Raw genomic sequence first — 24,347 nt, 5'->3', positions numbered from 1 at the left:
ATGTGCATTTCTAACAAGCCCTTTGGGTGATGTGATTAGTTTGAAAAAACTTAGAATAGCAGCTCCTCAGGAACAAGAACCAGTTTATTGCTCAACTTTATATAAAATGCCCAGAACTGTGGCACATAGTTCAGTATGTTGTATAAATAAAACTTCTAGCTATAAAACATGTACAGCGACTTGCAGAATAACCTTACTTTTGTAGGGTACTTCATAAAGAACTTCACATTTGTGCCCATTAGATCATATTTAATTCCTAGTTCAGCTAAAAAAATGTTTTACCCTAACTCCCACCATTTTATATTCTTAGGCAATTTAAAAATCTCAGTTCCATAAACTGTTAGTTCCTTTCACAATGCCTTGCATTTTGTCTCCGCTCTGTGCTTTCTCCAGTCATGTCTTTGGTTCACTTGTGCCCCTTAGGCATGGAGGTTGAAAACTAGGAAAGTGAGACATGTCTAATACAACTAAGGATACGGTAACTTTAGGGTTTTATTCCTATATAATCATTCAAACTATGGGAATGAATTGGAGTTATTTTTATAGAAGTGGTACTAAGTTTGTATATGCTTATTCAGGTTTACATTTATTTGTTATTGTTAAACTTAGGATGGCCCGTACTATGGATCCACTGGCAAAGAAGATCTTTAAAGGAGTTTTAGTAGCTGAACTTGTGGGCATTTTTGGAGCATATTTTTTGTTTAAAAAGATGAACACAAGCCAAGGTAATCATAATTCAGAAATTAGTGTTTTGTAGGGGGGTGTACAGTTTGCTAATGCATTTTAGGTTAAATGGCTTCTTTAGAGAAACTGCCTTTTCAGATTCAGTGAATTGATATTAGCCATTTTATGGGCACAAGGGGAAGAAGCTAGGTGTTATTATAGAATAAATGACTCTTCTTCCTAAAAAAAAAAAAAAATTTAATGTTTGTGGACTAGGGAAAATGTTTCATACTTCCATGGATTTTACTAATGGGGGGCATAGAGCAGTGTCCTTAGTCTGGCTTAGTTTGGGAGCACAGATGGAAAAAAATCCAGCCTGTCCATTACACCTCATTGTTTGGTAAGACTGAAAAAGCAAGAGGTAACATAGCTGAATTGTCAAGTAACCAGTTTCTCAAGCTAGCAGAGTGCTTCCTCTGCATCAATACTAGCCACTAAAAGCCTTTCCCATGCCACTGGCCATCACCAAAAGTGCTTTGTCATTTTGTGGGGGAAATTTTATATTAGCGCCCTCAACTTTTAAAATCAGGAAGTGCTACTTTCTCTTTCCCTAAAGCAGGGAATAGTAGTCCTGGGGTGGTGGCCATCTTTGAAACTTGTCATTTGCCTTCTTAAAGGATGGAAGGGTATAAAAGAAAACATCCAAACGGTATTTAAAAGCAAAGTAAAGTTTAAGATCACTTCAAAAATTGGGTGTAGTGAAGTCTTATGTCTAATTCTCTAACAAGGTAAAATGGCATCCATAAAAACAATTTATAAAATTACACAAGGGAATTTCACATTAACACTGAAAATTTGCTTTTAAATACCGTTTCAAAATAAATTACATCATATATATAGGCCAAGTTTTAAAAACTCCAAAATAACTAGGGAAGGCTACATAAAAGGTTTAAGTGCAATTTACACCCTATTTAAAAAGATACAGTTCCTGGATTACCAAGAAGGACTTTTAACACAAATTTCTAATTTATAGGATTCCTATGTTATAGACCCTAAAGCTAGCACTAAGTTATGGCTCCATGTGTTAAAACAATGAATTTCTAATCATGCCTAATTTTAAGACTTTTCATTAGATTTCAGGCAAACAATGAGCAAGAAATTCCCTTTCATCTTGGAAGGTATGTTTTTCCTTAAGTGAAATTAAGAGTACAAAACAACCTTTTCAGGTAACCTTTATAAATTGTTTCTTTATGACCAATTAAGGGCTAAATGACTTTAATTTTGTGATGCCAATTTCCAAAAATACTGTTCATTTCTATTTTCACTCCTTCTGAGAACACAGTGGAGAAAATTCTCATCCCAGTTAGCCAATGGGTTAATCCAGCTAATGGGCTGGATTCTTAATTCTTCCAGTGGGTTAAGAATGTAGACTTTGGAATGAGACATATCTGAGTGTGATGGAATCCAATCCACAGCTTAAAACTTAAAACCAATCTCTGATTTTCGAACTTGGAGCTTTTTCTTTCTCCGTCAAGTAGAGATAATAATGCCTATCTCATGAATTGTTGTAAGGATTAAACAAGATAACATTATGTAATTACTTCACACAGTATCTGGTATAAAGTAACGCTTAGTAAATAGTGTTCATTACAATGATTAGCAGAGATTCTAGAGCTTATACACAACACATGTATCCTATTGTCATCCTTTTCATTTTACCATGTAGAAATAAGGGGGAAAAAGCTTGATTTTTTTCTCAATATAGTTTAATTTTAACACTTTTACATGATTTCATAAATGACAGCTATTTCTATTTATAGTTTATTACAAATCCATTGAACACTCTGGAATGTATGGAATCAGAGAGCAAGATCAAGAAAAATGGCTGAACAGCAAAAATTAGGAGTAAGTAGAATTTTAACTTGTAATTTACTTAGAAAACACTCATTTTCTTTGCTTTTTAATTTTCTGAGTGGTTTTTGGCCTCTTTCTAAAATTTTTCTTCCTCTTGATGATGCTTTTCACATCTCTGTTGTGTAACCAGTCATCGCGTTCAGCCTCCCACCTAAGCTGTTTGAGACCTTTGAGGAGGGAGAAAAAAGATAAGCACATTGTAGACTCTTGGAGGCCCCACCGAACATCCTAACAGGAACGTCCAGTCTGCCATGACCTACAGTCATTTCCCATCCACTGCGCAAACCCCTCCTTGGTTGTTGTTTTCCTTCCATATTTATCGTCAGAGATTTACTGTTTACAGCAAAGGAACAAATGCTCTAAAGATTTTATTTCCCCTGAACACTTACTGGTGAAAGAAGAGCAGCCAGTAACTATCAATATCAGAAATAATTAAAATGCCTATATTTATAAAGTTACTTAGCAAATTCATACTATATAAAAATAGCCTGCCTCCATAAAAAAAAAAAGTAACTTTTGTAGGCTGTAGTCTTTTTTCCTGTAGTATAAATACTTTTTAATCCCATGTGCTCTGCAGACAGAGGTGAAAAAGCCATTCTTTCCAGGTTGTAAGGAACCATTTATCCCTTCTTATTATAAAAAGGTCCTCCAAAAATATTCAGATTTTCAGAAATTCTAAGTTAAAGCCGAAGTTAGTTAACCTAATTCGAAGTTAAAACCTAAATAAAAATTCAAGTTACTTACTTGCATTATCTTTGTTAGCCATGGCATTCATGCCAATGTTATCAAACTTGGATCCCATATTTTCATCCAACAGGTGGCCAAACTTTAAAAGAGAAAAAGAGGGGGGGATGCACGTATTAGAAAACTTAAAAAACAATGTATCAATAGAATAGCTAACTGCTTAAAGCAGTACATTAGCCTTACCTCTTCAGCAGATACAAATAGGTTGGAGTCATTGAAATTTCTTTTCTTTTTTTTTCTTGGTCCTTAAAAAAAAGTATAAGTCTAGATTATTAAATTGTGAATACAATGATTTTGGATAAATACAATCTTCAACATAGTTTTGTTAAAAAAAAATATATTTGGGTTAAAACACACAATTACAATTATCTTCTAGTATCATTAGGTATCTGGCATTTAAAGACAGAAAAATAACTTAAAAGTTAGTATAAAGTTTTTTTTTTTTTTAAAGTTAATATCCTAATAGGACTGTTGAGGTGACAAGTGTCTTCTTGTCTTTCAGATTTGACCATCGATCAAAGTTTGCCCTATTTCGTAGTATCAGGCAAGATTAAAATTCCAAAGTTGACATGGATGGATTTTAGACTAAGTGTAAACTCTAATTAAGTCAGAGGTTTTGTTCTTTGGACTGTGAAGAAATTGATGGTTTGTTTATTATGTGATAAATGGAGTTTTGTTTACTACTCAAAATAAACCTGTTCTTTAAAAAAACTCCCCTGTAATTCTAAACATATAAACCTTTCAAAATAGATAAGATAGTAAAGTATCTATTTTTAATATTTATTACATTTTTTCTTTTCCATTATAGTTTATTACAAGATATTTGAATATAGTACCCTGCGCTATACAGTAGGGACCTTGTTTATCCAATTTATCCCCCTTTCCTTTGCCCTTTGGTACCACAAGTTTTTCTTCTATGCCTGTGAGTCTGTTTCTGTTTTGTAAATAAGTTCATTAATGTTTATTACATTTTAACTCACACTATCTAAAACTATATTAACTAAAAATATTGCTTTTATCCATTTTCACTTTACCTGAAACAATACTTAAAACTCTACATCAATGTCTCTACTAGAGCCACTTTGAAATAAAATTCATCATAAAATATTTATCGTGCTTTCTACATTTTTATCAAAAACTTAATATTGTCACCTGATATAGTACTTTTTTCCTTTTATTAGCACTGTAGAAGTTACACTAAAAGACATAATCTGTTATCATATACTTAAAAAATTCCTATCTGTTTTATATATTTTTGAGGTTATAATCATTTTGTCATGGCAGCAAAATGGCAGATCTCATTAAAAAAGGAAAATGAAGTTAATAAAGAGCATGGGTTTTTAGATGGGTCAAATGGGAAGGATAAGAGTTGATAGAGAAAAGGAAAAAGGCAACAGGTGTCTATGGAAAATCCAGGGCTTATGTAGTATTGAATGGTTTAAACATGAATGAAATGATGATCTAGAGCTATTTAAATGAGAGGAGTGAATTTGGGAAGAAAAAATAATTGAAGGTGAATGTGAGAAACAACATTTTTCATATATTAAAAATACGTTTACGACTTCTTATCCATTAGAAAAGTTAATTTCCCAAAATGATAATGAACATAGCTTTCCCATGCTCATTGCTTAGGTTTAAAAGAGACTCAATACATTTTCTTACCTTGAAATGACCCAGCAAAGTCAAAATCATTTGCACCTTTTCTCTTGCTTTTCTTACTATTGACTTTGAAGCTGACATCATCATCAAGTTCTGTTACCAAAAGAAACCCCGCTGTTATTAAGCAATTTAAGAAAACAGTAGAACTGCTATAGGGCTATGATGATGAATATTGATTAACTTTTAAAAACTACAAATTACCATTACCAACATTTTAAAAAGGCAGTATAACAGCTCGACAGGTATAGCACAGACAGCCTCATTGCTGATTAAAATAAAAGCCCAAAACAGAAACTCAACTGCTGAAAAAACAACAACAAAAAAACCCTTCAGTTTCAAATGAGAGGAGAAAAAAGAAAAGGTCCTCTTTAAATTTCTGTCTGATCTGAGTATTAATCTGAATACAGGGTAATATTAAAAAACCTTCAACAGAAGAACTAGCCTATGCTGAGGAAGAAAGCTCCAGTTTGTTTCTGTCTTATGTTTTTAAAAGTTTACCTGGAATGCCCTCATTTTCATCTAACACATCCATGAATGTTCCTCCATCTTCCTCAATTTCACTAAATTCTTCATTCATACTTCCTAAGGAAACTTCATCATCATCCAAATTACCAAGGTCCTCATCTTCTGAATCTTCATCTTCTAAGTCATCCTTAGCTCCTTTTGCTTTCTTCTTCATGTTGCTGAAGAAAAACAACAACTTGAAATGTAAAAGAGGACTTTGTTTTCTCAAGTATGTTTTGGTGACCAGCAGGGCATTAGGCTGTTAACAGAATTCAAAGGAGAGTTAAAGATGGCTCAGAGCCTTTATTTAATATACTAACGGGCATTATAAAGGTCCAAAATGAAAGTACTGTGTCCACTTCCCAAACTTCCTTCAATACCTAATACCTTTCTCCTATACAACACATAGTCCCGTGCTCCACTGTTCCGAGGGACAATAATTTGAGATATGCTGGGAAAAGTTAAAAAAAAAAAAAAAAAATTGAAGAAAAGTATTTTACCTAGCAAAGTCAAGGTCATCCTTTCCAGAGGTGAAACAATTATCTTCTTCAAACGTGTCTGCCAGAGAACAATATACAAACTGTGAGATGTAGCAAGGAATAACAAAGTTGACATGTCTTACATTTGAATCAATCAACACATCATGATTTGGCTGTTCATGATAAGTAAACACCAAAATGATATACATCTGACACTGCTGGTGTTTTATTAATCTACACAAACCCATGAATATGCTGACCTTAATTAAATCCCTAAACTAAATGTGTTCCAGTTAACTTTAGCTTCTTTCTACAGTTCTTTTATGGAAAGAGGGAAAATATCAAATAAAACAATATTTAGCAATTGCAGACCTTTTTACTCCATTAGAACTATTTATGTGCTTATTTTTAGTAGGTGTAATATGATACGCAACATGTGAGCTCAATGTAAGCTTATCTAATTTCCCTTTTTATTTTCAGTCTAAATTCCAATAAAATTTTTCTAACTCTGTGGATTATAAAGGTAAACAAATTACCAATCATCTTTTCAAATTCCTCATCATCCACATCTTCTATACTTTCTTCATCTTCATTCCATTTTTGTTTCACTTTAACACTAGCAACTTTTTTATAATACCTAAAATAAAATGCATGTTATATATTTGATAATTTTATCATAGGGCCCATTTTACTATAATCAAAGCACCTATGGCCAGTGTCACAAACAAGTGAAAAGCTGTTAACTCAGCTGATTTAGGCTTGGTTCTTCATAAAAACACCTTAACTCATCTTAATTAAATGGCATAGTAAAAGGTTGTTTTAGCATCAACACTATTGAAATGATAACAAGTATTCGAATATTAGAAACTGTGGCTCTAAATGACCTGTAATCACAATATTTTATCAGTTAGACTTTTTCTTCTATCAGGGTACAGTGAAACTTAGCATTTTGCAGATGGGATCATAGCCTCAAAATTCTTTACACAAAAAATTTTTTAAAAAAGCAAACCAGGGACTTCCCTGGTGGCGCAGTGGTTGGGAATCCGCCTTCCAATGCAGGGGACACAGATTCAAGCCCTGGTCCGGGAATATCCCACATGTCGCAGAGGAACTAAGCCCGTGCACCACAACTACTGAGCCCGCGCGCCTAGAGCCTGTGCTCTGCAATGAGAAGCCCGCGCACCGCAACGAAGAGTAGCCCCCGCTCGCCGCAACTAGAGAAAGCCCGCGCACAGCAACGAAGATCCAGTGCTGCCAAAAAAAAAAAAGGAGCAAACCAAATCGAACCCAATTACCCAATCAACCAGATAAGATAATAGTTCCTTTACTATTACAAGGCATTAGTTTTAATACTAGTAGGTTTAGGACTTCTCTCCATAGTAGTGTGGTGAATTTTGCTAATTCTACTCAGAGCCATGTTTTGGACAAATAACTCAGGAGTTACAGATTTAAGCCTGTAAGAAAATTACTAGAGTAAAAAAATTTTTTTCAAAGTCAAGGTTCTTAAAATTTATGCTAAATTATTAAAAACAAAACCCTCAAATTTACTTGTTTTAGTTTCATTTAGATATCTTAATATTAGCAAAATGACATTTCTAAACTCCCCTCACAAAAATGGATTGACATATCCTTTGCCCTTTTCAAGATAGGCCTATGTTAACAAAGCATTTATGGAATCTAAAAATTTAAAATTTAACAGTTCTCCAAATGAAACAGTATTAAATATATTACCTGTAGAAAAACACTTCATCCACTGGTATTTGGCTTTCTTCTTTTGCAAGGAACTCCTTACTGTTAACTAGGAAAACAAGTTAAAAATTTTATTTAAGTAATTCTTTTTATATTATTCAAGCTCTTAAGACTAAATACAGAATACCTATAATTCTTTAGAATCTCAAAGATTCTAAAGTCTCATAATGTGAGGAAGTTGGACAGAAGGCATCTTATAAATTTATTTATTTATTGGCTGTGTTGGGTCTTCATTGCTATGCACGGGCTTTCCCTAGATACGGCGAAAAGGGGCTACTCTTCATTGCGGTGCTTCTCTTGTTGCGGAGCACGGGCTCTAGGCACGCAGCCTTCAGCAGTTGTGGCACACAGACTCAGTAGTTGTGGCTCACGGGCTCTAGAGCGCAGGCTCAGTAGTTGTGGCGCACAGACTTAGTTGCTCTGCAGCATGTGGGATCTTCCCGGACCAGGGCTTGAACCCGTGTCCCCTGCACTGGCAGGCGGATTCTTAACCACTGCACCACCAGGGAAGTCCCTGGACAGAAGGCATCTTATAGTGAGAAGGACAACCTCTGTTGTGTGGAGGAAACCCAACATTTGAAACTTCATCAACTGCAATACAGTTTGTAGCCATCAGTGCGTCACAGTGAAAGAACAGGGTTCTCTTGTCCTCCAGTTGCATCCAGGATCCAAATTTCAAGAGAAACAAAGACTCAAAAGAGTTCTCTTAATAATCACTTTAAACTTGTCATTTTTCACCTTGGAAAAATGACAACAATGCCTGCCATTCTGGGAATAGGAAGCAAACACAGAAGTATCCACAATTTAACTTAATACTGAGGAAAACTAAGAACCAAGAATAAGGAACTACAATATATTAGTGCTTCCTCATCAGAATAAAAATTTCAGGCTCATCTTGGTTAAAAGGGTATTTGGCTTCCGATTCCAACTCTAACTTTGGGCAAGTCCTTTTATGTCTGGACCTCTGTGATATAAGTCAATTAGAAATTAAATGATTTATAAGTTGTAACTGAACCCTAGGACTGTGAACAAAAAGGAGCTGGGATCTAGTATATAAAGAAATACCTGCTGTGAATACAAGAGCAGAATTAGATCCACAAGATGGGTACTAAATACCTGTTGAAATAAGTTTAAAATGATGCTCTGTGACAAAATCTGTTGTGGGTATTTCCACCAAGCCCATTAGAGAGCTTAAAACGGTCTGAGCTGTAAAAGGTAATTATATGTGGGCAGTGTCACTGATAAAGCTATAGCTTTACCTATAGATGATACAAGAATGGCAAATGCTAATTGTTGAAGATGGATGATGGTTATGGGTGGGGTGGGGAGGGTCCATCATATCACTTGTGTATAAATGCTTTGGATATGTTTGAAATTTTCTGGAAAAAAAAAAAAGGCCCAATCTCAGTAAACTTGAAAATGCATACCAATTTTGGCAACAAAGATGGATAATATCTCTGGTGCTTAGGTTTTATTCTGATAAAGTAGAGCAAAGAATAACACAATTTATGTGTTACTGACTTGTACTGTTGTCAGGTTCAACCGTCCAGGCTTTATACTTACCAGCAAGACTACGAATATCCTTCATAAAATGTTTTCTTTTTGGCTGCATCACAACACTGTCTGTATTTTCTGAAATGTAAAATCAAGACAGTGTAATGTAAAACCTAGTTATATATGCTCATGTTGTTTATTGAATATTAACAGTGAAAACCAAAAAATTCATCAAATAGAAGCCTACCTTTGCCTTTATGTGGCTTTGGATTTCGGTATACAAATCGATCCAAGAATCTCATTAGTGTGAAATCCTGTAGTGGATCCCCTGAATACTCAACATAATTTCCCTGAAAGGTAGGGGGAGGGAATTAAGAAATTATATATATACATCCAGAGAAAAAACAAGAAGAAAAGCATAAGCATCTATTACATTGCTTCGAAGGCACAAATATGCAATAAAAGACCCTTCAAATATCCCTTTCATGCATGTTATTCTTTTCTTGAAGAAATTAAACACACTCATACATATTCTACAATGCACTGCTGATTTTATGAATAGTCAAATAGTATTATGTAGGTTATCTAACCATTAACCAGGAACCAAACCGTGACTGGCAAACATGAGAAAAGGGAAAGGGGAGGGCAATCTTTCTTCAGGAGCAAAGCCAGGATGTAGTAAATAACTCTTGTGGTTTTGTAATATCCTGTATTTCCATTCATCTCAAAGTGGGAAGAATTATCTGCTGTTCTGTATCAAACAAGTCATTGCTCCTTTACAACAGCAGAAAAATGTACACGATTCTATCTAGTAAACACTGACTAATTATTGATTATCTAAAACTGGATTACTTATTTTGTTTAATTTCTTGTCTTCTGAATATTTGAGACTTACCTGAAGGATAGTCTTTGCAAAAAGGGCCACAGAGGGATGAAAATGCTCAGAAAGCTAAAAAAAAAAATGAAATAAGGTCAACTCCTACCACAGTTGCAGATTATTTAAGAAAATCCAAAAAACTGAAACTTAAGCCGATACATCAGAAGAGTGATTCTCAAAGTTTTGGTCTCAGGAACACTTTATATACTTAAAAATCAAGGACCTCAAGAGCTTCCGTAATTTAAGTGGGATATATCTATTGATATTTACCTTATTAGAAATTACAACAGAAAAATTTTAAACACTTATAGTTCATTTAAAATTAACAATAGGGCTTCCCTGGTGGTGCAGTGGTTAAGAATCCGCCTGCCAATGCAGGGGACACGGGTTCGAGCCCTGATCCAAGAAGATCCCACATGCTGTGGAGCAACTAAGCCCATGCGCCGCAACTACTGAGCCTGCGCTCTAGAGCCCATGAGCCACAACTACTGAGCCAGCGTGCTGCAACCACTGAAGCCCGTGCACCTAGAGCCTGTGCTCCACAACAAGAGAAGCCACCACAATGAGAAGCCTGCGCACCGCAACAAAGAGTAGCCCCCACTCGCCACAACTAGAGAAAGCCCGTGCGCAGCAATGAAGACCCAACACAGCCAAAGATTAAATAAACAAATAAATTTTAAAAATAAATAAAATTAACAATAAATATATTACATATTAATATGTTTTATGAAAAATAACTTTTTCAGAACAAATTAATATTAGTGATAAAAGCAGCATTATTTTCCAGTTTTGCAAATCTATTTAATGTCTGTTTTAACATAAGACAGTGGATTCTCATATCTGCTTCTGTATTCCATGTTATTTTAGTTGAAGTATATGAAGAAAATCTGGCTTCACACAGATATATAGTTGGAAAAAATAGGATTAACCAATAGTCTTTCACATAATTGTGGGGTTTTTTTCTTTGATACTATACTGAAATTGAAGATTAGTTGCAGTATGGAATCTGAAACCCTATCAATCAGCTTTTGGTACTTGCTACTTAAAATTAACTGGTCTACAGTGAATGGATCTTTTATCCATGCTTGACTTCATAACACTGTGTATTAGTCATATGGAGAATACTGACTTTGTGAGTTATGCAATTCTTCCAAATGCTGGTCACATTTCATTCAACATCACAGAAATCACATTGTTAGTATCACCACTCCTTTCAATCAGAAAAGGTACTGAGAAACTGTTAAGCTCAAGATGGTGGTTACAGGAGTTCTAAAATTTTAACCTTTGCTTAAAAGCTTGAACGTTATCATTGACAACACATACTGTCAGCTGTTTTGATTGAAGTAACAGGTTCACGTCATGCATTTTCAAGAAAATATCTCTCAAATACCCAAGTCTGAATGACCAGCCTGTCTGTCAGCCAGCCAGCTAGCTGCATTTCCAACAACTACACAGGCACTCTTCCTTGAGACATGAGACAACCCTCATACTTAGGTCTGCAGCAGAGTGTGTTATGTGTTCTTGTTATATATACACACAGAATATTAAAAAGACATGTATGTACTTTGGGGTCAAGATAATAAAATCAACAATTTTTCCTGCCTCATCGTTCTTATGTGATGCTGGCGTTTTTCCCCCTCTGCAAGTATGTGGCAATGAAGAATGTAATGCCCATGAGTGCAGCCTGGTACTACTGTTTGTATTTGTTTTAAGGCACCAGCAGTTTTATCCATCATTTCTTTAATACCATCAGTGCCACTGTCAATAGTGACAAAGGCAAATAATGTCTTGGTATCACTATGAAAGTAGTTGTGACCTTGCAGACTCGCTAACAAGGTGTCAGGGACCCACAGGAGTCTGCATGGGTAGACACTTGCTTTAGCAAAAAAATCATAGAAAGCTTATTAGAAATATGAGTTCCTTTCACACATTTAAAAAGTAACTTTGCTTGCAAAAAGTTTTATTATCACAAAACCTTTCAGAGATATCTAAGGCATAAAGCAAAATTTATCCATTTTACAGAGCCATTATATGCAATAGTGTGCTTACAAAAAGCAAAATTTACTTATAGCCATGTATAACATCCTTATTTTTTTTTTTTAACATCCTTATTTTGCAGGCACATTATTTAAGATTTTCTACATGTGAATGTAGAAATGTGTAAATTTAACGTTTTTCAGAGGCAATAGAAATATGGGTTATAAGGCATTACAGCCAGGTGACATACTTCAAATTGCTTTCTTATGCCAATTAATGTCTAAATAACTAAACTCCTATATTTATCACTTATAAGAAAAATGGAAACTTGAAAGTGTTAAATCCATGGGGCAAATATATAGCACAGTTGAATTAAGAGACAATTTGAAATTATTTTACCTTTTTGAGTTCCCAAAGACTTGTATTTTCAGCTCCACAGAACAAAGGGTTTCTACTGAATGGATCATATGTCTTTAACTGTTTGCCACCTGAGAACACAAATATAGTATTTCTCAAATGCTCTATTCCTAGCCCAAGAGGTCACTACACCCACCAGGATCAATGCTGTCACTGACAATTATTAAGTATCAACATTTTTAGTTAGCCAGGCATCCTACCTAGAATAAAAACTCCAAGCCACCAGAATTTATCTTGGTACCTAAGCTAGCATTTACTATTGAGTAAACCAGGCAGCATATTTATCCCAACTACTAAAAGCTCCCCTTCAAAATTTATCCCCTTTTCAAATAGGTACCCATTTCTCGGTCAATTAGGTCATTAAGTGTTAAGATGACAAATGACCTGAAGATGAAACAGGTCTAAATTCTTTTGGAGCTTTAGAGTACACTGAATGTTTGTCATTAAATTATGCCCAGAAGTAAGTCTCACTTGGAACAGGTTTTATATTATCTTCTTCATGTTTTTAGCAACTCCAGATTAGAAAATTTAAAACAAGGAAACTTCAGGAACACGCAAGGAACTGTCTACTTCACAATGCACATGCCTGTCATCCTTCTAAAGGATTATTCCCAGTTTAGCCTTCAGGGCAACTGACGGATTCTTTTAAAAACTTCCTGGTGGCTACCATATTTCTCTTTTATACTTCACAAGCAAACTAAAGTTCAGAGAGATGAAATAATTTGACCAAGAGTCCCACAACAAGTTTGAAGAAATGGGTCTGGCACCTTTCTTGATCCTCAAGGCTAGTGTGCTTTTCTTTACAGCCTCAAATGAAAAGCCTGCATTTCTAAGATTTCTTTTGGCTCTAATAGTCTATTAATAGACTTAATTCAGTTTGTGTGTATGGAAAACATAGTTTCTATATCAAGAATGTTTTCAATCCTAAAACATTACTTTAAGGAACTACAGAGGGTAAACATGATGCTTGAACAAAGTAAGGACAAGTTCCACACTATTCACAATATGTAACCAAATACTTTTGTTTATAAATCAAACTTTGTGTACACATGTGTTGTTTTCATATGTGTTCCATGCAGGAGGCCTTTACATGTACAGATAAAGATCAAGAAACTAAAACTCATTCAAAAGTATAAACTTATTACACTTACAGCTGAAGGAAAAGAGATCTACTGTGCATCTAACATGGCCAAAGTTTTCTCACTAAATCTTCACAGCTCCAAAAGGTATCTGCTTTAATTTCTAAGATTTAAATTATTTTAAAAGATGTATTTATTATCTGTAGTACTGTTCATAAGTAAGTCAATGATTCATTATATTAAAAATTTACTTCTAGGATCCTAATTATATCTGGTTATGAGTGCTCCCATCTAAAATAAAGCAATATTGAGGACTTCTAAAATGGTATAATATTAACTCCTATTAAGATTAAAGAGGAATCCAGTTCCTTGGTTTAAAAATTCAAGAAAATAATTTAAAGATTTAAGAAACTCACCTTTCAAATTATCAAAGTGCACCCAAGAAGCAGACTCTAACTTTTTGGTTTCCACATGGCTTTCAGACACAGTTTCTTCCATCTCAACTTTTTTCATGGTATCTGTATCTGTTTCTTTATCTGCATCAGTGAATTTTTCTGTTTCTTCATCATCTCCTATGTCAATAAAATTTTCTTCCTCATCAGACTCCTAAAAAAAAATGGTTTAATGAATCTGGGTTAATCAATGGGAAGAGTATTCAATTACATGAAGTAGTTTTGAAGAAGATCTGTTTATTGCAATTTTGATGAAACGTGAAAGTTCCATCAATGGAATTTAGAATGAGAGGAGACCACATTCTTATTCCTAAATGTAACAGAGTTAAGTTTTGAGCCAAGAATCCCTGAGACTTTGAAAGCATTCAGCCCTCAAATGAATTGAGTTGTTGTACATAACCCTATGAGGTAGGTGCTATTATGTCCATTTCACAACTGAGGAGATAGGCTTAAGAGATCTATTAGCTCTATAACTGTAACTATCTCATATAATCACATTTTAGGGTAGTTTGTTATGAGTAAAGGGGTGAAGCAACATGCCCACCTAGTAAACTGTACACCTGGGACTAAAATCCAGGTCGGTCTAATTCCAGGACTCACACTCTGCTCCAGAGAACTAAGTAAGTTATTGTCACTGAAGCAAAGAAGAAAAATACCAAATATATTTCAGAACCCACTCGATTTAAAAAGCAATTGTAAAATATACCGGAGGATCATCTAGTTGACTTCTTAAACCTGGTTTTGCTTTAAGGATCTCAGACACGAGATATAAAGCTCCACATATGAATGGCGGCATCTGTTCACACGTAACCTGAAGTAACCTCTTCACAAAAGCCTTCACCCTCCGCAACATGATGTCAGCTTTCAGAGACTTGTAGACAAGGTTAAGAAACATGGCTTGCTTAGAACACAACATTAACCCCGGATCCAGCATCTTCCTGCAAAACAGAAACAAGATTGCGTTTATTCATAAAACATCCCCATACCCAGCAACTACTAGAGGCAACTACTAACCTCATCTTAGTCAGGAATAACCTTGCTGCTTATTTTAGAACAAGAGACCATTTCTGCCCTAAGATGTAAGATGGAAGTCAATGACCAGAATAGAAAGAGTGATGATAGTACCAGGGGGAAGAAAAGCCACAGGAGCACGACTTTCTTTTTTGTGTGTGGTTTCTTTTCTCTTTTCCAAGTGGTTTTCTATTCTCTAGACCAACAAGGCGCAGCCCTAACAGTATAATTTTTCATATAGATAAAGAACTGCGCATGGAAGGCTAATCCAAAACCAAACAGTGAAAACTGACCTATGAAAGCAGTCAACTAGACCAGGGTTCTTATCCTTGCATCACTACCCACTAGCTGGGTGACCAGAGGCTGCCTCCACATGGCTCTAGTGAAGACTGTACATGTATAGTAGAAAACTGAATTGTGAGAATCTCTTGTTCAATGTACTACCTGTGTAAATCCTTCCTATACACTATTCTGTGCCCAGAATGCCATTCTCCAACCGTCTGCAAGTCCATAGGTTCCTCCGTTATTCTCTCAGTCCCATGTTTATCTTCTTTATAGTTTAACACATTTTGTTTCCTCTTTTTTCCCCCCAAAGTCCAATGGAACAGGGACTGTGCCTGTGTTATTCACTGTTGTAACCCCAGTGCCTGGCACTTAATAAGCACTCAATATTTGTTGAATGAGTAAGTGGTTCATTCCATGGCAAGTGCTCGTTCAATGTCTCTCGTGACTGAGGATTGCTCACTCTCACTCTTAGGAGCACAGTCCAATTTTGGACAACTCATTTTTGCCAGAAAACACCTTCTTTATCCACAGCTGACATCTGCTCCTGTGTAATTTCCAACCATCAATTTTACTACTGCCTTCTGAAGCAACACAAGCAACAAGCACAAAAATAAACAAGTGGGACTACATAAAACTAAAAGCCCTCTGCACAACAAAGGAAACCATCAACAAAATGAAAAGGCAACATATGGAATGGAAGAAAATATTTGCAAACCATGTATCTGATAAATGGTTAATATAAAAAATATATAAGGAACCTCATACAATAGCAAAAAACTCCCAAATAATCCAATTTAAAAATGGGCAAAGGACCTGAATAGACGTTTTTCCAAAGAAGACACACAAATGGCCAAAAGGTACGTGAAAAGGCGCTCAATACTACTAATCATCAGGGAAATGGAAATCAAAATCACGTCGAGATATCAACTCACACCTGTTAGGATGGTTATTATAAAAAAGACAGGAGTTAACAAACATTGACAAGAATGTGGAAAAATGGAACCCTTGTACACTGTTGGTAGGAATATAAATTGCTACAGCCATTATGGAAAACAGTATGGCAGTTCCTCAACAAATTAAAAATAAAACTATCATATGACTCGGCAATGCCACTTCAGGGCATATATCCAAAGGAAATGAAGTCAGTATCTCAAAGAGCTATCTGCACTCCCACATTCACTGTATTATTCACAATAGCCAAAGTATGGAAACAACCTATGTGTGTGTCAACAGATGAATGGATAATGAAGATGTGGTATATAAACACAATGGATTATTATTCAGCCACAAGAAAGAAGGAAGCCCTTTTTGTGACATGTATGAACCTGGAGGACATTATGCATAGTGAAAAAAGAGAAAGATGACTACTCTAATGTCATGTATATGTAGAAGCTTAAAAAAAAAATCAAATTCATAGAAACAGGGAACAGATTGGTAGGGGGTGGGGTAATGGGGAGATGTTGGTCAAAGGGTGTAAGCGTTCAGCTGCATGGTGAATATAGTTAATAATACTGTATCGAGTACGTGAAATTTGCTGAGAATACATCTTAGGCATTCTCAATCCCTCCCCCCCGTAGTAACTATGTATGTGAGGTGATCCATGTGTTAATTAACTTGATTATGGTAATCATCACAATGGATACATGTATCAAATCTTCATGTTGTATGCTTTAAATATATACAATTTTATAGGTCAATAAACTGGTTAAAAAACCCACAACAAAATAACCTAATTATATTTTTACACGACAGCCTTTCAAATACTTGACCATTTACTATAGCTATTATTTGTCCTTCTCTCCCCCAAAATCTCTCTTCTGCAGGCTGCTGAGATATTATCTCATATGATAATTTTAAAATTCTCTCTTTATCCTGTTTGCTGAATCCTAGAGATGCTCCAAATGGTCTGGACCCCCAGACATTAGGACACCCAGAATTAATACAATCCTCCAGATAACCACTCCAAAAGTGGAATCAATCCTTTTGTTCTAAGCACTTTTAATTTTTTTCTACTAACACCAGAAATGAAAATGTTTAACCTTGCGAGGCATTTTCATATTGCTCACATATCTAGTTTTCCCCATTTGTCAGTTCCACAATTCTAGTACCTACTGGTGATATTCTGAGAAAGTCTATGTTATTCATATAATTTTTGCTATTCTACTTTCTCTCTTCTCATTTGAATTTTTCAACATTTCCATCCATTTTGGCGCTCATTTTAAATCATAAGTTCCATTAGGCATCAAAAGAAAAACTTGAGAATTTAGATGGCTGTTGTCTCCACCATTTGACCCAGAATACGTTCCTGGAGTTTTTGATAAATCACGTTTTTGTAAACCAAATTGCTTCTTCATTTCTTTTATCCCTCAACTAATATCAGGGAATTTTTATTTAAAGGATTTTTAATAAAACCAAGAGAAAATAAATACTTTAAAAAGGCTTAAAAGCCCTTTGAGGGAATCCATCTGTGAGAGCTCTTGGCAAACAGTAATTTAAAGAGTTAGGAATGTACTCCTCAGAGATGTTAGACTGCTGTGTTAAACTCTGACATGTTAAATGGATATCAGAAATATATGTTTTCCAATAGATTCCACACACTTTCAAAAAATTAGAAATTCTTATGACCCTCAAAAGTTACCAAAAAACCTAATCCTGAAACCTCTACATTTTCAGCCTTGGAAGTCTTTCCAAACTAAGAAGAGTTGTTAAGTATTTGTTACTTTATTTTTTAAAAAAATTAAAACATTTCTTTTTGGCCACACTGTGCAGCTTGCGGGATTCTTAGTTCCCCAACCAGGGATTGAACCCAGGCCATGGCAGTGAGAGCGTCGAGTCCTAACCACTGGACTGCCAGGGAATTAGGGTTACAGTACTTTAAAAGACTGTAGACTCTTAAGAGTTGTGGAAAGGCCTCTGAGATTCTTTTTAGTGTATCAGTGCAATCAGGGCCATGAAACACCATGAACTCCAAGTCAATAGGCCTGGATTTGCCACCTAACTTGGCCTCATACTGTCTGTGTGACCTTGCACAAATTATTGTACCTCACAGGCTGGAGAGCTGTTAAGAGGATTAAATTTAAGAAATGTATGTGAGTAGTAATAATAATAATGATGATGATAATGGTAGCAGCCAACACTTACAGAGCACTTACTATGTTGTTGGGCATTGTTAAATTCATACCATACACTAATGATGACATGGGTTTACAAATACATTAACTCCTTAATCTTATTAAAATCCCAGTTCTGTCATTTTTTAGCTGTGTAATGTGGGGAAGTTTCGTAATCTTCATAATAACCCTACGGGATAGGTGCTTCCCTTGACATTTTATAGATGAATAAAAGCACAGTAAAATGGGATTGATCATGTTTACCAATATGGTTTTAATGAGGATTAAGTATTTGTCCAAAGTTACACAGCAAGCTAATGGCTGGTATTCAAATCCAGTTCATGTAGCTTAGGTCCAAGATATTAACCACTATGTTACATTTCTCACAAGACATATGTATGTAAAATTAGAAAAACGAATTAGAAGGAAATATGTAGCTTGTTGGTGTACTTCAACAGTTCCCAAGTGTACAAACTGTTCAAAATATCAGCCCCCAGTGGGTGCACTGCAGAACAGTTGCAAAATTCAGTAAATCTAGTACCAAAGTCTTAATCCCAATATTTAAAAAAAATTCCAAAACTGCAAACCCCAACCCTCCTATCTAAAAACATTCTTGTTTACCATTTGTCCTCCCCAATTTGAACGAAAGTGCCTCTAGAGGTGGGAATTTTGTTCACTGTGCTATATCCTGAGTTCTGGAATAGTGCCCAGCACATAGTTGACACTCAAAAAATTCTTGTTGAATGAACGACTAAATGGCTGTGTGAAGGACAGGAGGAAAGAAATACAGGACCGAGGATGGGGACTTCTCAAAATAAAAAATAATAAATGACGTATTCAAAACATATAATACAGATGCCCAACAGGGAGCCAAAGATTAAATGACTCAAAGTTGGTGAATAGCAAGTTGCTGAGAGGGGCCAAAAATCCTACTTTCTAAGTCTTTCTATTGCCCCACAGAGGGGCACTGCATTATATTAGACCACATTACTTCTCATTCACACACTGGAATAGTAGGTACTTACCGATATAATGCTGCATAATATCGATCTGATATCGTCTGCTGAGAATTCATTACTTGGAAGAGCAACATTAAAGCCTGCACACTGGTATTAAAATTCACAATATGCAGCACTTTGAACAGCGTGTCAACCTGCTCCCTCACTTTGTCATCACCAGTCTGGGCATAGGGATATGCCCTATTCACTCCTGTTAAAAGGGCACTGAGCATTTTTGACTCAATATCTTTTTTCTTGATGCAAGCCCGAAAAAAACAAAAATAAAGAGTTATTAGTTTGTTAGCTAATTCACTTTCTTCATGGGAGAGGGCCATTTGATTTAAAAAGCAAATTGCATAATACTGGGCTTTGGAGCTGATATTTGAGCGGAAAAGCAGTCTTTCTACTTCACTACACACAACTCCTTTCATATTGGGATGTTTACAAAGCAATGTCTCCAACAGATGGGAGGCTTTGGTGGCTATTCTGTTCTGAGGATCTCCCAGTTTATTTACCACGTGCACAAGAAGGGCCTTTTCTTCCTCAGGTTTGTTACAAAGAAGCTCATGAGCCACTACAAGGGCTCGAATTTTGGTGGTTACTAATGAATCATGACTTAAAGTTTCTAAGACTTGCACAAATTCAGCCACTAAGTGTTTCAGCTGGTGTTCAAAATACCATAATATGAGTCTTCTATCTCTTGAGTCCTTGTTGCCACTGGACAACTGTTCTAGTTTGTTGAAAGGATGCTGGCTGAAAATCCGTAGCTTTCGACTGTCTGGCAAAAGGTCTGTAATGAGTAACTCTTTGAAAGTATCCAAAGCCATGAGGCACTGCTGTTTGCTACCCTTCTTTTTAACAAGATTCAGGAGAGTTTCTACAAACTGGAGTGTGTGAATAGCATCATCCTGAATAAGAAGAATCATGGCTGCCATTCTGTCACCTAGCGTCCCTGATGACACAATTGCCTTCATCCAGGTAGAAGAGGCTCCCTTTTGATTATTTGTCTTATTTTTGAATAAGTTGATTTCATGTTCATACAACTTCTGAGCCAAGGTTTTGTACTTAGACACAACATCCTGAGGCTGGGGTCCCAAAGAGTATTCATTGCTATACTCCAGATCATACCATTTGCCTCCAGACTTAAGTAACAATGTCCGTCTCTCAAAAAATTCAAAGATATCCTGTTGCTTATCTCTCTTTGCTTTTGTTATGGCACTGCTGTTCTCATCAGAATGTTGTTCTGGCCTCTTCTTATTTTTCACCTTACTTTCACTTTCTGCTGTATTTTGCTTTTTATTATCTACTTTAGATAATCTTGCTTCTTTTTTGCTGGCTTCTTGTTTTTTAGCTGGTTGATCTTCTTCAATTAAGAAAGCTTTTGCATACTTGGCCAAACTAAGATTTTGAATAAATGCTTCCAGTTCACCCTGCTGAAGATCATCGATTGCTCCTTTTTTGCCTCCATCCACCACTTCCTCATTCTCATCCAAAGTAGTCAGCATAAGGTAATCTTGCTGCATAAAAATATAAGTTAAAAATAAATTACAAATCCAACAGTTTAGTTAAAACCTCAAAAGTTAATTTGATATCTATATCCTTGAAATCAATTATCCATAAAATTGAGTTATCACAGTATTGCCTAGGCTCCCACCTACACCCAAAGTACTTACTTGATAGATCAAAGATTTAAATGTGAAAAATAAAACCATAAAGTAATAGGAGAAAGCACAGCATAATTAAAAAAATAATTCCAGGGACTTCCCTGGCGGCCCAGTGGTTAAGACTTCGCCTTCCAATGCAGGGGGTGCGGGTTCAATCTGCTGGTTGGGGAGCTAAGATCCCACATGCCTTGTGACCAAAAAAAAACCCAAAACCTAAAACAGAAGCAATTTGTGACAAATTCAATAAAGACTTTAAAAATGGTCCGCATCAAAAATAACTTTAAAAAATAAAAATAAAAATAAAATTTTTTAATTAAAAAAATAATTCCAGAGTAGGGAAAAATCTTTCCAAATTTGACATAAAACCCGGGGACCATAAAGAAAAGAATGGATATATTTATTATTCTCTTACACACAAAACATATACAAAAATTGAAAGACAAATAATAAGCTGGAAAAAACAACTGGCAACTCATATCAAAGTAATTTGGCTTAATATGTAATATAAAAGTTCCTATACATCAGCTAAGGAAGTGACAACCCAACAGAAAGATGTGCAAAGGATATAAACAAACGGTTCATAGAAAAAAAAGTGGTTCTTTAAAAATGTGAAAAGATGCTCAACCTCACTGACATTTAAAGAAGTCCAAATAAGAACCACAATGACACATCTATTTTTTAATCTGCCAGAGAAGCAAAGATAAAATTAAGACAGGTGGTGTTGGGGAAAGGGTGGAGGAAAAGGCACTTTCCTAAATGGCTGATGGAAGTGTAAACTGGCACAACTTCTATGGAGAGCAATTTGTCAACTTCAGTCAAAATACAAGACAAATCCTTTGACCCAGCAGTTCCATTTCTATAAATTTAGGTTATGCATACACTTACAAATGTGGAAAAAGATATATATGTTCAAGGTTATTTACTGAAGCATTATTTAAAATAGCAAAAGATTGACAACTTAAATATCCACAATAAATGGCTAGTTAGATAAATTAAGAAAATGATGTTATGGGCATAAAACCAAAGACAGAATTTTAATTCTTTTTTTTTTTTTTTTTTTTTTTAAGTTTTTGGCCGCACCCCACGGCATGTGGGATCTTAGTTCCCCGACCAGGGATCGAACCCACGCCTCCTGCATTGGAAGGCAAAGTCTTAACCACTGGACCACCGGGGAAGTCCCAGGACAGAACTTTATACTGATGTGGAGGGATATCTAATAAAACAGTAAGAAAAAAAAGATTTAAAATATTACATAGTATGGTACCTTTTGTGTAAAAAATAACAAACATAGGTGTGTGTGTGTGTGTGTGTGTGTGTGTGTGTGTGTATCTGCTTGGAAGATATAAAAGACACAAAAATAATTGCTTCCTGGAAGGGAAACTGCATGGCTGGAGATAAAAGTGGGAAAGAAGACTTTTCATCCTGTACCCCCCTCCTTTAAACAAAACAAAACAAAGCAAAAACCAAAACAAACCTTTTCATAACATGTGCATATATTACCTACTCAAAAATTAAATACAACCCAAGTACAGAGCAAACTGTGAATCTGCCCCGGTAAGTTGCATTTCTCCTGCCTCTAATCGCTCATCCTCCCCCTCCCCCTCCCCATGTTGCCCAGAAAGTCTAGTCTGAAAACAAAACATATAATAAAAAGCAAAGCTCTGTTACATATTTGCTACAAATCTTCTAAGGTTTCCCATCAAATTCAGAAGATAAGCCCATCCTCTTACCTCTCTGACCTCCTTTTTTTTTTTTTTTTAACATCTTTATTGGAGTATAATTGCTTTACAATGTTGTGTTAGTTTCTGCTGTATAACAAAGTGAATCAGCTATACATATATATATCCCCATATCCCCTCCCTCTTGCATCTACCTCCCACCCTCCCTATCCCACCCCTCTAGGTGGTCGCAAAGCACCGAGCTGATCTCCCTGTGCCATGCAGCTGCATCCCACTAGCTATCTATTTTACATTTGGTAGTGTATATATGTCCATGCTACTCTCTTACTTTGTCCCAGCTTACCCTTCCCCCTCCCCGTGTCCTCAAGTCCATTCTCTACGTCTGTGTCTTTATTCCTGTCCTGCACCTAGGTTCATCAGAACCATTTTTTTTTTTTAGATTCCATATATATGTGTTAGCATATGTTATTTGTTTTTCTCTTTCTGACTTACTTCACTCTGTATGATAGACTCTAGGTCCATCCACCTCACTACAAATAACTCAATTTCATTTTTTCATGGCTGAGTAACATTCCATTGTATATATGTGCCACATCTTCTTTATCCGTTCATCTGTCGATGGACACTTAGCTTGCTTCCATGTCTGACCTCATTTCTTACTGCTCTCCTCTCACCTCACTTGCACTATTTTTACTGTTCCTGGAACAACAAAACCAAAAAGGCTCAGTCCTTTCTTTCCTTCAATTTTCTGCTCGAAAACTCAGGGGTGGGTCCCCTGATCACCTCGTTTAAAACTGTAACGCCTCGCCCATTTATTATCCTCCCTCCTCGTTTTAATTTTCTCTGCTCAGCGTCTGATATACAATGTATTCCAAAGTTTGGTTACTGTTTCTTTGCCTTAATTAGGATGTAAATTCCAAGAGCGCAGAGAGCTTCTTGGGCGTAAACTGAGCGTGTGGGTGTACTTTGTGAGAATAGAAGTTAAATTCCAATACCACTGGGGCTCCAAACACTGATACCACGAGGTCAGGACCAAAAAAAAAAGTGAGTCCTCTCCGACCTGACAGAGTGCCAGTTATACTACGTCAATAAAATGAGATGACACCTACATCCTAAGAAAAGACACGGCATAAAAACGTTCAATTCTAAACGACTTTTCTCTTGCAAAGAGCAATGGGAAAGAAGTGCGGGAAGCGCACGGAGCACATTTCGAAACTGGGATCTGGGTCCACGACGCCCTCCCACTCTGCAGCTCGGGGGCTGCCGGGCCACTTGCCCCAGCCACTCGCGGGACCACTCCACGCGCCTGTGTTTCCCTTCTCTTGGAGTCCAAGGCCATTACCTTGGTGCCCCCGAGCCGTAACACCTCCTGCAGGGAGAACCCATCGTCGGCCTCATCGTTAGCATCCTCGTCGTCCTCGTCCGGATCTTCCACCGCTTCCTCCGGGAGCCAGGGCCGCTTGGCGTGAAACTCCAAAGGTTTCTTAGCAGCCGCCATGGCAAGCAAAGCTCACGCACACGGCCCAAAGCTTCCTTCCGCTTGGCCGGGTGACGTACTTCCTGCAGGGGGCGTGTCCTCCCCCGGAAATAGG

The 24,347-nt window shown here is 36.3% G+C and overlaps 2 protein-coding genes across 4 annotated transcripts in view; one reads left to right on the top strand and one right to left on the bottom strand.

Annotated features, from left to right (window-relative positions):
* Positions 1–4,075, top strand: part of CEBPZOS (CEBPZ opposite strand) — a 33,863-nt gene extending 29,788 nt beyond the window's left edge. For all 3 annotated transcript variants that reach the window (XM_059943595.1, XM_059943594.1, XM_059943596.1), the window contains 4 exons: positions 610–725; positions 1,797–1,841; positions 2,484–2,568; positions 3,824–4,075. In XM_059943595.1, coding sequence (XP_059799578.1) covers positions 610–725; positions 1,797–1,841; positions 2,484–2,566 — 244 coding nt within the window. In that variant the 3' untranslated portion in view covers positions 2,567–2,568; positions 3,824–4,075. The remainder of the gene's footprint in view (positions 1–609; positions 726–1,796; positions 1,842–2,483; positions 2,569–3,823) is intronic.
* CEBPZ (CCAAT enhancer binding protein zeta) lies at positions 2,434–24,289 on the bottom strand. Its single transcript, XM_059943590.1, has 16 exons — positions 24,098–24,289; positions 19,440–20,929; positions 14,715–14,946; positions 13,973–14,162; positions 12,460–12,548; positions 10,102–10,155; positions 9,454–9,556; positions 9,276–9,344; positions 7,695–7,761; positions 6,500–6,600; positions 5,985–6,042; positions 5,479–5,663; positions 4,984–5,073; positions 3,505–3,566; positions 3,322–3,403; positions 2,434–2,744 (listed from the first exon to the last, which is right to left on the bottom strand). The coding sequence occupies exons 1-16, from the start codon at positions 24,251–24,253 to the stop codon at positions 2,608–2,610; spliced, it is 3,165 nt and encodes a 1,054-aa protein (XP_059799573.1). The 5' UTR covers positions 24,254–24,289; the 3' UTR covers positions 2,434–2,607.
* Between the last annotated feature and the right edge of the window lie 58 nt (positions 24,290–24,347).

Source organism: Balaenoptera ricei, chromosome 13 (assembly GCF_028023285.1).
Source record: "Balaenoptera ricei isolate mBalRic1 chromosome 13, mBalRic1.hap2, whole genome shotgun sequence".
Classification (NCBI taxonomy): Eukaryota; Metazoa; Chordata; class Mammalia; order Artiodactyla; family Balaenopteridae; genus Balaenoptera; species Balaenoptera ricei.
Note: the sequence above shows the minus strand (reverse complement) of the source record. Positions and strands in the feature narration are given on the sequence as shown.